The sequence below is a fragment of the Triturus cristatus genome, chromosome 10 (genome assembly GCF_964204655.1).
Source record: "Triturus cristatus chromosome 10, aTriCri1.1, whole genome shotgun sequence".
NCBI lineage: Eukaryota > Metazoa > Chordata > Amphibia > Caudata > Salamandridae > Triturus > Triturus cristatus.
In genome coordinates this window covers 274,856,625-274,872,020 of record NC_140593.1, presented here as the reverse complement: position 1 = coordinate 274,872,020, position 15,396 = coordinate 274,856,625, and the positions used below count along the sequence as shown (strand labels likewise).

Below are 15,396 nucleotides of genomic sequence, written 5' to 3'. Positions count from 1 at the left end.
GGTAGGCGCTGGCGTCCCCCCGGGAGGCGGGGATACCTTCCAGGCTTCGATTGGTACAGCTCCGGATTTTGCATTGGTCCTATTACACCAGGTACACGCTACACAAAATAGGAAGAGCACCCCATCCATTCTGCCTACGCGGCTGCGGGGAGGAGGGTACCTTCTATCATACCATCTGGGAGTGCCCCAAAATCCAAGAATACTGGAGGCGGGTGATGCGGACACTGTCCCAGGCGGGGGGGTGTGTCACTGGTGCCGGAGCCCAGGCGCTGCCTGTTAAACGTATGGGAACCTAACGACCTTGGCCGGCAGGCTCAGTGCTGGGCTACAGTGGGAATCGTGCTAGCTAAGCGGAACATAGCGCAGAAGTGAGGGGTGGGAGAGGTGCCACTGCTGTCCGTGTGGGGGAGGGACATGGATAGGGCTATGATAGCCGAGCGATCAGTGTACATCGGGAGGGGGTGTCCTCAAAAATGGTCTAAAGTATGGGGGGCATGGAACAAACATCGAGGAGATATATGTGAGCCACCGCCAACGCTTGATGATGAAACCCTTGATGCGGACTGAGGTGCAAGACTCTATGGCGCACATATGGGGTGTGGCTGCCGGGGTTGAGCGGATGCGTGGGGGTGTTGTTGGGAGGTGGGGGGCTGAGCCACTTGAGATCTTGTTATATGCTGGAAAACGAATAAGTGATCAACAGTTGATGAATTGTACTGTGTTGAAAGAAAACAATAAAAATTGTTTAAAAAAGAAAAAAAATGACCCAATGTGGCAGGGTAGGAATACCCTGCCCCGCCTAGGCCTGGGGCCAAAATATTGGGTTTATTTTATTTTTGCCGCAAATTTGTTTGTAGGTGGGGGTGGGAGGTGCCATTAATTCAAGTAGGAGAGGGGTGGTAAGTAAACTGAAGCCCATTAGGGGAAGTGGGGACCCCCAACTCCTGTAGTAGGTAAGTTTATCGAAGGGGAGGGGGGCCAAGTGTCCCCTGTCCCCCGACAGGAGAGGCCCTGGGGACCCCATACCCCAGGTCCGTTAAATAAAGTGGGGGGGGGGGGCTGCTTGGCCCCTTTCCTGAGCCATAGAATTTCCCTGGGAACCTCCTCTCCTGGCACTGGCTCAGAGACTGTATCCTCAACCCGTGGGATTCCGTGTACAGGGAAAATGCAAGGTTCTCTCACTGGGCAGGAGCACAAAGCCAGTGGCATAACATTAGTGCCTGCAGTGCGGGGAAGCCCCCTCTGGCACTGTGCATGGGTGGCGGGTGGGGTCCTTAAGTTTCGTTACGCCACTGAACAAAGCTGCTTCTGGCCGGTGTGCAAACAAAAGATTTCTCTGCCAGCACTGTCAAGCAGAAAAATACTTTGTATTGTATTGCTCCAACCCTGCGGGAGCCAAATAAAACTGCTCCTGGTGGGTTGGAGCAATGCTGGCTCATACTGCACCTACGATGGGTACAAGCAGGGGAGCCGACAGGGCTGGGGTGCCCGACTAAAAAAACAACTAAAAAAACATAACTTAGGGTCTAAGGTAAACTATCACTTGTGCCCTCGTCGTGCACTGATGATTACCTCACGACATCTTCTATGACATCATTGATAATATCACTGCAACATTTGCAGTGAAATTACTTTTGAGAAAACTGTGCATGGCAAGGGCGCAAGTTATAATTACCTTAGAGCGCGAGTTATAGTTACTTGAGACAAGTATATATAACCAGTGATTTTCTGTGGTTTTTAGAATTTAAAAGTTACGTTTTCACCTGACTATAGCACTACTTTAACCTTTTTATTCCAGTGCAAAAACTTATATATATAATTTCTTTTTTTTTTTTTATTTCATTGTGGGGTTGACAACTACCTATTAATAATGTTTTTTTATGTTTATCTTGTAGCCTATCAAAGCTCCAGAATCTGTGTCGACCATTATTACTGCTGAATCCATCTTTTATAAGGTATGAATGCATTCCTTCACTTTTATTCTATGGTAGAATTTAACATTTGAGACATACATCCATCTAATCGAGGATGCAGTGTAGAACTGTCTTGATGGATTAATTCATTTTTTACCCAGCTGCCCTTTTGTTCTTTAAATGTTTTACTGTTGATTTTGGGTAAAAATAATTTTTTAAACCCCTATTAAGAGAAAAATGTCAAGAAGGGTTTGAGGTGTAATGCAAACTGAGCGTATGTTAAAGCACTTCACACTAAGTACTATTCCATAAAATGAGAGAAATAGGAATACATACCCACCTCTGCCCCATAAAGAATCCCCTCCCTCATCTGCCCAACAAACAAACCAGCAAAAAAAAAAAAACCTCACTCCTGAAGCTGAATGAACCAAGTAACTTTCCACTTATACATTCTTTTCTGTTGAGCAGGAAACCTCAAGAGAATCAATTAAACAGGTCCAGTAATTGGAGGCATAGTCAGGAAGTCAAGACTGGGTATATAGTCTCATTGGTTTCCATATAGCATTCAATTTCAAATGCTTTAGTTATATTTGCAAGAAGTCTTTACATAGCCAGTATAATGCTAAATCTCATGTGCCATTTTGAGGGGGTGGGGGGGGGTTATTTTGTTTTCCAATGCAATGCTGTAGCAGGTTCTGCCACCAAGGAAACTATCGAGTGAGTTGTGACCTATCTGCATTGTACTACTCCTCTAGTTAGTCTCCTTAGGGTATGCTGGTATGCATTATCCAACATCCTCCCTAAAAGCTTCATGCACCTCATTCCCGAAGGGTGTAAGAACTGGGCAGTTCCTTCATGTATGTACCAAACCACCTATTTGACCACATCCCCTCTGGCAGTTAGGACATGCCTCAGAGAAGATGTAATGGAGCCTTTCCAAACTGTGGTACCAGTTCTACATTATTTCCTAGTACTCGTTTGTCTCCCCACTCTTTCGAGCTTTTGTGTATATATTTTCAAAGTATTTCCAACTCCTTGTTCCTCTTCAGGCTTCTCTCCATTCTTTGGTTGTGTGAGCATTGGTAGGCAGGCTTAGATTCTTTTAGGATTTTATAGAGTTTGGATATAATCCTTCATTAGTGATGTTCAAACCATTTTTCAAAAGCATCTTTTTTTTTGTTTTTTTGTTTTTACAGAGTTTTATATAGCGCAAACTTGACCCTAAGGTATTGAGTATCAAAGCGCTTTACAAGAGCACCAGTTGCTTTACCTGAGGGCACACATCTTCTATGACATCTTTGATAATATCACTGCAAGAATTTCTTTGTCTTGTTGCTTTTTTCGTTATTGTGGGGTGCCACCACTCGGAGATTAAACTGGGCATACATGGGGCAAGTGCACAGATTCGTCGAGGTGAACTCCAGTGTTTGCAACATGTGGTGTTGTAGATAACATGTTGTGCAAACTTATGACATTTAATACTGGGCTCAGATGTTACAAGCTGCCTTACTTCGAAGAAGGATTTTACCTAATGCTTCCTTCCCCGACACCCACAATTCACCAATACACAGACTCCTTCTTAGATTGGTTTTTTTCAGCCACAGGGTTCATACGTGTTTTGGCTGCTCAGTTACTGCTGCACTACAAAATCTGTGACTCTGTTGCTTCGGTTCATCAAGACATCAAAGACTGTGTGTTAAGACATTGAAGAGAACCATGCCCGTGACAATTCAGGACTTCTTCTGGAGAAGGCTGTATGAGCATGTGGGGGAGGGCAAGCCGAGCACACATTTGGACTCTGCCCATCATGCAATGGTAAATTCCAGAGGTTTCACCAGTTTTAAGTCTGTAACCTGTTTTCCGAGAGACTACGATAGTGCCTGTGTGGCGTGTAATCCCTTTCCCGCCAAGAAAATTATTTTGCACTGAAAGGATAGGAGGGGGGTACATTGTTTATCGACACAGCGCCAAAACTCCAGAGTTTTCAACTACCACAAGCGCCAAAGGGATTGAACGAGTTGATTCGGACAACAAGGAGGAAGGCTCTTAAAGTACACATGAGATATATAAGGAACAGAGTCCCAAATGTGTATATCCATGGTTCTGTCTCCACAGTGGAAGAATGTCCAGGGACCTCCACAGCTGCATCCAAGTCTGCCTACACCCTGGGTTTCTTATACAAATGCGGAGGACTGGTCTCAAGTAGACACTGAGGATTCGCCCTCAGGGAAGTGACCTTCAAAAACATGCCGTAGCTAATCAACCTTCTTCCTAGAGAGCAAGACAGTCAGCTCTGCCCTTACTGGTAAGTATGTTCCATGTTGAAAGTCACGCTCAGAGTCTATTGATGGTCGAGGCAGAGAGGGTCTTGAGCTGAGGACTGCACCAAAACCAAGTAGCAACTTGGGACACAAATACAAAGAGGGGGGAGCAGCCTGATACCTGGCAAAGGCCAGTTTACATGGATCTGGTCGCAAACATTATAGTAACTTGACCCTAAGAAACATTTAGGTACCTCATAAGAAGCAAAAGTTCAGATTTGCAGAAGCTTATTTCAGACAAAATAACTTTTCTCATTCCCAAGAGGAGTCCAGGCACCTTTCCACCATCACGACTTCCACATTAGACCCGTACTCAGTTGGAGCCTCTCCATCAGATGATGCTTCAGCTTACCATGCTATAATAGATTCACTGCCCTCCAACCTGCACAGATCCATCTGAATATTTTTCTGCCCAATCCTAGCAACTCAAGCAGTAGCTGCCTGTGGCAGCTCTAGCAGTAGTCAAAAAAGAGAGAGACAAACAAAGCCAAGGAAGCACTAGACAAGGCTTAGTCAGGAACATAATGTGGTCGGGTAAGACAAGGGGCCACCCCCCATGAAACCAGGAGGCGCAAAACGTAGAAAGAAGCCTCAATAAACAAAGACAATCAAAGTAAGCCTCCTACGGCACTAATCTCTCTCGAGTCAGCGACACAAGGTACGTCTCTAAGGAGCACAGACTACTTGGGAGGGAGGGGGGGGGGGGGGTGTCCCAAGGGAAGAACTCTTTCTACTAACCTTTCCCAACCATAAATCATTTCTAAATTATTTCTTCTAAAGGATGCAGGCTCCACCATATTGTCATCTAGTAGTGGAATACAAGGCCTGCAGAACCCCATCCATCCTACACACACATTACCTCAATCTTTGCAAGCTGCGCAATTATCACAATCTCAAGTAGCAGGTGAACATGGCTGATGAGCACTCTGCTACTGACACATCATGGGAGGAAACCTCAGAAGGTAGGGGCACACCAGCCTCAAGTACCCTTATAACTCCACCTTATCTGCCGTTAACGGCCTGCAAGCATCCACTCATACAGGAGGCAATCAGGAGATGTAACCACTGTAGACAAACTCGTCCCATCAAGACCATTCCCACCCTCACAGCCAAGAAACTCACTCCAAGCAAAAACAAGATGCCAGCAAGAAAGAGTAACCGGGCAAATCCATGGATCTAGAAATAAATACACCACCTAAAGCCCCTACCAGGACCTTCTCAACTTGCTCAATCCGCTACCGACACTATCGGGCCACCGGGATCACACCAAGATCTTAAGGGGGATAGAAGGTCGTGAGACCCGGGAGGATGAACTGGAAGTCCTTTCCTATCTGGTCACCCAGGAGTGTGCCAACATGGTGGCATCTTATTCCCTGGACCCCTCGCAAGGACCGTCACATAGATTCCTTCCAACAGACACTGCTGTACTCAGCGAAGAGAAACCAGACACGGCCCCCAGAAGCAGAGCCTCCCCAAATAACATGGTTCCGACTTAAAAGACCAATGTGTGGTCCTCCCTGCTATATACTATGGAATGGACTGTAGAAGCCTTCCAGTACCAGTTGGACAAGATGGACATACAACTGATTCTTCTTAGCACCTTGGCCCTATAAGTCAGGAGGAATCGACGAAAAATTAGGAAATCTTAACTCATTATTTAACTTGGGCCCTGCTGGAGGCAAAATTGATCTGCAGCTGTGGGCCGAATGATGAGAAACTGTCTTCCCTCCCCTCTGCTGTCTTAACTCCTTGATGATCTGAAAAAGGAGACTGTAGAAAGTAAGGAGGTTCCAAACTCAATATCAGCAGACACTAAGCCTGGTGCGAGCCACTGTTAAAACCCCACCACACACAGTAAATACTGGAAGCCCATCCGGGGAAGCTTCCACCACCAGAACAACAGAACCTCAACCTGAAGGCGTTACAACCCAAAATGCCAAACAAAGGCGACAACTTAAGAGGAAAAACTGCAACAAAAGACCAGAGACAAGCCAAACAGCAGCATACCCAATCTTTTGCTGAAAACAATGGAACACGGCTGGAACCCAATCATGTAAAAACTCTCAAATATCAAGTAATCTAGAAGCCTCCAGTCAGAAGGCCGTTCTCATTTACAGAGAGCATAGGGAGGCCACCACGCAGGACACTTCAAACACAGAAGCCAAAAGTTCCACAGCAGAAATACAAGAAGGAGGTCTAACCCTTTCCTCCCTCACCCTCTCCGGGGGCATCAGTTATTCCTCTCAGAACGGTATGCACAGCACCAACCTTGCAGGCCCAGCTTCTAGAGGGAGGCCCAAGTAGATACTTGGTAGCCGTCAGAGAGGCCGCAACTGACGAGAGGGAAAGTACACTCCCAACATCAGCACAGATAAATCACATGAGCCTGGACATAAGGACAGCAGCTAACTATGAACCCTCTCCCGGCCAATTCTTCCTGACATTACAGGGGGGGGGGGAGGGGGTTCAAACGCCTAGAGTGGATGGTACAGAAGGCCCATTTGGCCGGCGGTCAGCGGGCACTGGATCACCATACATCAATTACCACCCCATGTCAACGGTGCAAGCCAACCATGGAGACAGGGCGCTGAATCCGCAATCACCTAGGTGAGACACCTAAGGGGACAGGATCACACAAGGGATAGCCCTACCAGACCGCAACTGGATTCATGCTTCATGCTCCTCAAACCTGAGTTCAAGTTAAAAGGAACTGAAATGTCCTGAATAGAGACAACATTCTGCAGTTACTGTCAACCATTCCAACTTTAAGAGATATAAAAAGAACTGACCTGCTTTCAATAGAATTTATAAGGACTGATGTACACTTGGAAAGAGAAACCTCCAAGGCCACATGGAGATCACCTTTACTGGCCAACAAAGTGCTAGACAAACATGACATATCCAAGTGATGGGGCATAAGCATCTCGCTCTACCATAGTGAAGGATACCCCTTATCACTACTCGCCAACATGGAGAACAAAACCAGTAGTAGCAGGAAAATCACCAGTTCAGTGCTCAAGTGAGCGTGGGGCCTATCCTCTATAGGGGGGGGGGCGGGCAAATAGCGGCGCCCCATAACAGCAATCACCTGGGTACCCTGACATTCAGCGGATCACTAGAACCATTAATGGGCCAGTGGGCAGCCAATGACAAAATCTGCAAAAAGAAGGGCAGCTTTGATAGAGCAAATCAATCCTTCGCCTCTGTTCTCTGAACATTAATGGTCTAAGAAGCAAAGTAGTGGACCCGGATTTTATATCATATATCAAATCCTTTGACATAATTTTGCTGCAGGAATCGTGGATGGCCGAACGACTCCCACTACAGGGCTTTCTATGCTTCCACATGCCAGCAGTCAAGAAATCACAATACAGCCACCTATCAGGCAGGCTGTCAACCTATGTGTCAATAACTAGTATAACCACCATAAAAAATTCCCTCTTCCTCAACTGTCAGCACAATCAAGTTCTCCCTCATTCTTAATGGGAAGAAGGAGGTGGTGTTAATCTTTAACGCCTATATCATCCCAAAACAAAAACTCCAAAGACCCAAGGCATCTTATGGACGTTCTACTGTCATTTATAAGCAAACAAGACACTCCTAAACTCATCCTCTTAGGGGGACTAAATCTGCATGTTTTAGGCTCCTCGAAAGACGAGGAGGTGCTGGCCCAGTCCTTTCTGTGGAACATTTCTGAACAAAACAAAAACCCAAACTACAGAGCAAGCAAAGCAGCCAGGTGCCTACTGGAAGACCTGGAGCATATTAACTTTAAGTATTAAATGGCAGAATCCCTGAAGATTCGCCACCTGCAGCCTTGTATTACTCCGAAAACATAGGCTCAACATTAGACTACACACCGGTCTCCCTTCCATTCTTACACTGCGTGGCCACATTCTGTCTTGAAGTCAAGGAGATAGTGACCATCGGCCGCAGGAGATATCCTTTCTGGCAACTGCACCTGACTTGGCAAACCTACCAGGGGGTTCTCATTCCAGCCCCACAATCCACCTTAAAAAAAATAATCGAATCCTCACTTGCAAACACAGGGGAGGTGCTTCAAGCTGCGAAGACCTTACTACAGAACCAAAACGAGTTTGCAGATAGTCCCATCAGTAAATGGGGAAACCTTCCCCGCCAATTTATCAAGCACTTTTTTGCTGGCGCCCCCATGATATAAGGGAAACCGGATGGGTTCCCAGCGCACTGCGGAATCGACTAAAGGCAGTGAAAAAAAAAAAAAAGACTGGTGAGACACAAACCCAGAGATCTGAATCTCAGATCATCACTGCAACAACAGAGACACACAATCAAAAAGCTCAAATGGGACATCAAAAGATCCAGGGAAGACTATCTTTGGGCAAAACTACTGGTGATACTAAAGCCAAAAATAGCACACAATTCTGTGCCACGGTGAACAAAATAATTCACCCATCTCACGGAGGGATGATATCATACATCCCTGAAGACACCTGGAGAAACTTCCTGTCAACTCATTTCAACCAACAAACTGGGAGGGGGCTGGAACTCGCAATGTTTGGCTCAAGGACAATTCAAGACTTCCAGAAAAACCACACTTCTAAACTCAATGCAAAGCACTAGGAAGTGGATAGACCATACCACATAACAATTAAACATCAAATCTCAAAAGGCAGGAGAGAAGGTGCACCGGGATCTAATGGGATTCCACTAGCCTTCTTTAAGCAGGATTTAGACTTCTAGGCAGAGACTTTAGACTCCCATTTCTGGGAAATTAGACAACTGGGGCAACTCCTGGCCGGCTCTGCCATTTCTACAATTTATAAGAGCGGAGATAAATCTTAACCGACAAATTACACCCTTGTTGCCTTGCTTGATAATGAGGTGAAGTTTGCTGGCACTCTATTAGAAGAATTTCAGGCTTGGGCAGCTGAGCACGAAATCATACTATTCAATCAAACTGGTTTCTCTAAAGCTGCAGATACAACAACCAACATCTTAACTATGTCGTTGCTCATAGACATGGCAAAGTCCTCAAAACAGGTACTCCATCTCTGCTTTATAGACTTCAGAGCAGCATTTGAAAACCTAGATTGAGGAAGATTCTGGTGAAAACAGGCACTCTGGAAATTTCTGCAGGCACTTCTGGACATGCAAATCTGCCTACACACAGACAAAATATGGGTGCAAGTAAAACTGGGCGATGGCACACATCTCTTAAGGAACATCTCTGCCACCAAGTGAATACAATAAATGCTTAACACACCCTCTGGATAAGCCTAACCACTCGCTTGCAAAGACAGCTGTTAGTACTCATCTAATTTAGCCTCTGCTATACCTTTGGTGACTCCCTGGACTCTGTGCATACTATACCTTACTTTGGTATAGTCTATACAGAGACAGCTTCTTGCGTCTGCCTCCTAACAGGTTTGAATGACCTCAGTTGCATGAAAGTTTAGTGGAAGTCAAAAAGATACGGACACAAAGTCCATGAGAGTTCTGCAGCAACAACAAAGAGCTGAGTTTTGTAAACAGCAGAGCACCGTCCACCATGTCTAATCAGAACCAGCCACAGTGACTTCAAGAGGATCAGCAGCAAGATTAACGAATTAGAGATGGGTTTAAGGGTAATGTCTGCTCAAACCGTAGAGGTGTCCGAGGTAGGCACCTGCCAACAAGCAGTGACCTGCCATTCCTGCTGCTCGACTGCACAACACAGAGAGAAGACTGAGTTTATACTTCTCAAATGGGTGTAAATGAACACAGACCAATAGGTGTGTTTCATTATCGCCCTTGGTTACCACACAGAATTTCACAAAGAGACTCATTCTCAGTCTAAGAGCCATGGACCACCTTATTTTGTCAAAGCATTTCAGTGTGGAAGATCATAAGTCTAATCTCAATCTCAAGAATTCCTGCTTCAAAATCCCGATACATCTGGCTCACTGTTAGTATCTCAGGTTTGTAGTAAGTTTAGTTCAATATATGTTCAAAGTACTGTCATTTGAGCTCATGAGAGGCCAAGAGTGTTCACCAAATATATAGCACTATAAGCGGCACACCTCTGGCACAGCTACCTGGAGTACTGGCTAGTAAAGGGGACCTAACAGGGGCAGTGCTTCGCCCACACCCAACTTCATCAGTTAGGCTTTAAAATCAATGCAAATAAGTCCCACATGTGCTTTCCACAAACTCGAGCATTTCTAGGAGCCACACTCAATTAGCAGCTGACAGTCAAGGTAAACTGCAGCCCCTAGATTGGCATTTTACAAGCTGCTACCCCTTTACCAGACAACGCATCCTTTGACAGTGAGAACAATAAATTGTTGGGAATGGTGCTATCTTGTGTAAGCCTAGTCTTGAATGTAAGTAGCCCATGCTTCCTTTATCCTTCTTACAAGAATGCTTATCCTGCCTGTGGTCAAAGGTGACTGAGATTTGGAAGGACCTAGTGTTAATAGATCCTAGCTTCGGTGCAAACTACCAAGGTGGAACAAGAAATGTTTTCTGGGCAAATGCTCCTTGACCCGCAACCGCTAGTAACCATCAATACAGATGCATCCATGCTGTACTCTGGAGCTCACATGGTCAATCTCACAATTTTAGGGTATGTGGTTCCCGTAAAATCTTTCCCTATATACAAATTTATTGGAACTCACGACAGTAGTTAGCACTTTGTGCATTTCTAAAACAAATTCAACATCAGGTTGTATTAATTTAACTAACAACATGACTGTCATGTATTGCATCTCAAAAGAGGACACACTCAGGATAGTTATCACAGTTTGCCCAAATAATTTGGCACTGAGCAGTTAACCACGAAATATTGCTACTCCTAGAACCCTTACCTTCACAGATCTCCTGTACAAGGGTCCGCAGCAAAATAACGAATGGGAGATGAACTCCCAAGTTCAAAATCATTACTTTCAACATTGAGGAATGCCAACAGTTGTGGCAACACAATATTCCAAACTTCATTTCCAGATACCGCTGCCTTCAGTCATGAGAAAATGCTCTATGGCTTAGCTGGTCAAGGATATTGGCTTATCAGCCACCTCGCGGGCAAACGTAGACAACAGCAGCAGGATGTGACTAACTTTGAGACTTGTATCATAAAAATGGAGGCTAAGTTTGAGATGTACTGCTATCCTTCCCACCCTTAGATTTCTCACACAGACGCGGAGTTCTCTGGAAGACGCTCCTTAATAAGGCAAGAACAGCGTGGCTTACCACGCAGAGCCGCATATACCACTGCCGAGATAAGGCAAGCAAAACACTGCACCCGCTTTGCACTAACATTACCTGTTGCATGCCAGTTGCCTAGATATTTCATACAAAAGGTATTAGAAGGACCAGTGACACTGACATTGCTCTGTGCTTCACCTCCTATTAGGCAGACTTGTACTCTCAACCACCGACCGAGGACTCGCTTGCCCTGTAGGTATTTGGAGCAGTTCTCCCTACTCACCCCCTGACAACAGCAGATAGAAATTAACTCTAGGGAGACATTGCAACAGAAGAACTGGCAGTGGCACTGTCTTAAATTTGATCCGATAAGACCCCGGGCCTCAATGCGTACCCGGCAGAGTATTTTTAAAACGCACAAAGTCTTAACTCCTTAACCTACTGCTTGAGGGTTTCATTGTAGCACAGAAGACAGGTGCTCTCCCTCCTGACTTTTGATGGGCCGAAATCAAGGGTTATACCCATGCCTGGCCATCCGCTCAATTGTTTTCCCTCATACAGCCCCATTTCCCTCTTAAATATTGAGGTTAAAATCTGGGTCAAGGCACTTGCAAATTGCTCGATGCGGATGGTATCCTGTCTGGTCCACCTAGGGTAGTCCGGTTTTATGCCTCATCAGGCCACAAGTATACCACGTGTTTGCTTTGGCAGACAGAATTCCTGGGGCATATGCAATCCTCCTAGCTGACTTTCACAAGGACTTTGACTCGGTCCTTTGGGGCTACCTGTTTTGCCTCTTATGTAGGCAACAGTGCCAGTACAGTACCAGTGTTCTTTCCCCCCCAAAAATATGCAATTGCTTCCCCCAACTGGTAATACCTTTAGGATGCTCTATGTCCCTAGTGGATGGTACCCCTGGTACCTAGGGCCTGAGGTACTAAAGAGGGTTCCTGAGGGCTGCAACATGAATTGTGCCACCCAAAGGGACCACTCACCAAACTCATGCAGAGCTGCTATTGCAGACTGTGTATTTTGGTGCAGACAAAACTGAAAACACGACAATGTCACACTGAAATCTCAGCAACTGACCTGGCGCCAACAATGCCGGCTGACTTCGACAGTTGCGCCAAAAGTCGACTTGTGCTGCAGCTGCTGAGTCTCCAAAGTCGACATGTGCTGCAACTGCTGAGTCTCTAAAGCCTGGGAGACCTGCCAGCACTTCACCCTGGAACCCAGACCTCCCTTGATGTATGTAGCAGACCTGCTTCCCTGACCATGCAGGAAACTTAAGACTTCTGTTTGGACTTTATAACTGCAGAAACCATACACCTGAAGACACCACTGCACTGGTCTCTCCAAGCCTGATTTGAAGTGGGCCAATGCTCTCATTGTGGTCCTTCAGGCCTCCAGAGACTAGGTCCATCATGGTTTCGCTCCCAGTGAACTCTCAGATGTCTCCTGCAACCTCTGCAAGCAGGCCCCCTGTAACGTGACTGCTCCCGGAAAGAAAATCCCTGACGCCTAAAGACACCTCTGTCCCTGAGCCCCCCCTGTTAGTTCAGCCTGGCTGGTCCCCCAGTTAAATCCTGCAGCCTATTTTTACAGTAACTGTTCTCCATAGAATAACATTGGGCACCCAACGATGTTTTGCACCGTAGTGCTGCTAGTGGTCTGCTGGTGCTGCCTTGGACCTTGCCCACCCCTCACCCTAAGTCCTGGAGAATGGTCCCGTAAGTCGCTCTACTATACCTGTATGCCGAATTGACTTTTCCTCCCATGGAATAACATTGCAGCCACCAGAAATTCCATTCATTGTGAACTTTGTGAACTAAAAAGAATACATATTTTAAAAACATACATACCTGAACAATTTTCTTCTGATGCCTAAACATATATAAAGATACTTACTATTTTTATAAAATGATGTTGATCTCCATTTTGAGGCGTGTCTCGTTTATTGACCATTGTGAGTATTTCCAGATGTCTTGCACTCCTCTGTCTTAAGCCTAAGGCTACTCGACCACACTACCCCTTAACAGAGCACTTTGGGATTGCCAAAGCAAGCCCCTGTCCACTCAAAAGGGATCCACTGGGCTCTTTACACGATTTATCTCATTTTGATATATCATATAAAGATCCTAATTTCACTGTGTAAACCGCCACCGCCCGCTGTCCTTTCCTTGCTGGGGGCAGAGAAACGCAGAGACCGGGTGACTGGGAGGAAGCGAACCACAACTCCCAGCACCACTTGCGACCCCGCGAGCCCCATCAACGAAGCCTGGTGCCTGCACTTGAAGCGCCAGGAGGCGCCTATTTAAACCCATCGGTGCTCCTGCAGCTTGGGAGCCTAATTTCACCGTTTAAACTGCCACCGCCCGCTGTTCTTAATGCTGGGGGCAGAGAAACGTCGAGACCGGGTGACTGGGAGGAAGCGAACCACAACTCCCAGCACCCCTTGCGGCCCAGCGTGCCCCGTCAACGCCGCCTGCTGCCTGCACCTGAAGCGCCAGGAGGCTCCTACTTAAACCCATCGGTGCTCCTGCAGCGCGGGACGGGCGCAGGTGCGCCCAGGCCATGGGCAGGCCCGTCCGTGCCCATCAGACTGAAGGAGGCCGGGCTGCCCCCCCCCCCCCCCCACTCTGACACCCCTTATTATTCCTGATTTCTACGCGCGTGAGTCACACAAGATTTATTTTTGTGGATATTATTCATCATGAGTAAACTTACTGTTATGCCAAGTTCCCGCCCTACCACCTTCATAGACAGTATGCTGGAGAGAGCCGTTAATATCGTTAGCACTGAACTCTAGCTAACTGAGAGACGCTTGTCCATTGGATTAGTAATTCCTCAGTTCACTCTTCTAACTGAGGTTGGTGATCGTCCCAGCCCCCCTTTGATGTCAAACTCCTCAATTGAACACAACATGCATTCGCCAGCCCTGGGAAGTGAGCAGGGTGCAGAGGGTAATAAGGAAGCTGGGGTCTTAAGGGTGGTTGAGGACTCTCCTTCGTCGATTTGCAACAAGGACACTGGCGCAATCGTGAACGTTTCCCCGAATCCAGAAATTGCCGGGGCAAAAAGAAAAAGGAAATCCACTGAGCCTGTTTGCTCAAAAAGGAAACAACCCCCACATTCAAAACCACAATGTACCGCCTTAAGTACATAGATCCAAGGACCAGCGATCCCAGTTGATACAGCAACTGTTAGTGTCTCCGCTGACCCCACGCCCTCTGAGACATTAAACTATTCTATTCACACTCAAACTGAGGCTATACCTGCACCTTTTACTAATTTTAAACTTGGGGACACTGCAATCGATATTATCATAGATGCTATGTATGAGCATGTTAAGGAGCTCGTAGATCAGCACTTCGCTACACTTTGGAACCGCATGGATCGCTTAGAATCATTAACTAATAAGCAAAGCTCCCACAACAATGTACCCAAGACGCTAACCCAACAGGGAGGGACCCATAAATCGCAGCCCCCGAATGTAATTATTCCCAGTATGCAACAGCAAACTTTAACCGTAGCGCAGCCTCCTTTAACTGATTCCTGCAACACCTGTTGTGAAGTCAAAAAACGTATCTTCCCCACATTTTCTATCAACCAGGAAAATGTTCCAAAGCCAGGCGACCCCAACAGATAACATCCACCTAGTCAATCAGTCGACCATGCTTCCATCACAGCCCCCGCAACTAACGCCCGTTTAGCATGCAACCCCCAGTGTATGACCCCTGCTAATGGGAATAATGGGAGAGGGCCTCTTGAGGCAAGTAAAGATGTTTTAAGTTCACCACCGGCGGCCTGTCCTTATGTCCTTGTTCTAGCAGGGCCCCCCCCCCCCCCCCATAGGGATAAACCAGCCTGAGTCTTGAGTCCAATTACGGAACAAGAGCACTGACTGGCTGGCTAAACACAAAGGGTTCAGGGTGTCTAACATCAATGGCATCATAATGATGCGCAGGGTTGGCTTGGTTGGACCCTCGGATAAGAAA

The 15,396-nt window shown here is 46.5% G+C and overlaps 1 protein-coding gene across 3 annotated transcripts in view; it reads left to right on the top strand.

Moving 5' to 3' along the window:
* Nucleotides 1-15,396, top strand: part of GATAD1 (GATA zinc finger domain containing 1) — a 154,350-nt gene that overhangs the window by 100,383 nt on the left and 38,571 nt on the right. For all 3 annotated transcript variants that reach the window (XR_014970052.1, XM_085631067.1, XM_085631068.1), the window contains one exon: nucleotides 1,896-1,955. Coding sequence is in view for 2 of the 3 variants with exons in the window: in XM_085631067.1 (XP_085487193.1) it covers nucleotides 1,896-1,955 (60 nt within the window). In the remaining variant the exon portion in view is untranslated. The remainder of the gene's footprint in view (nucleotides 1-1,895; nucleotides 1,956-15,396) is intronic.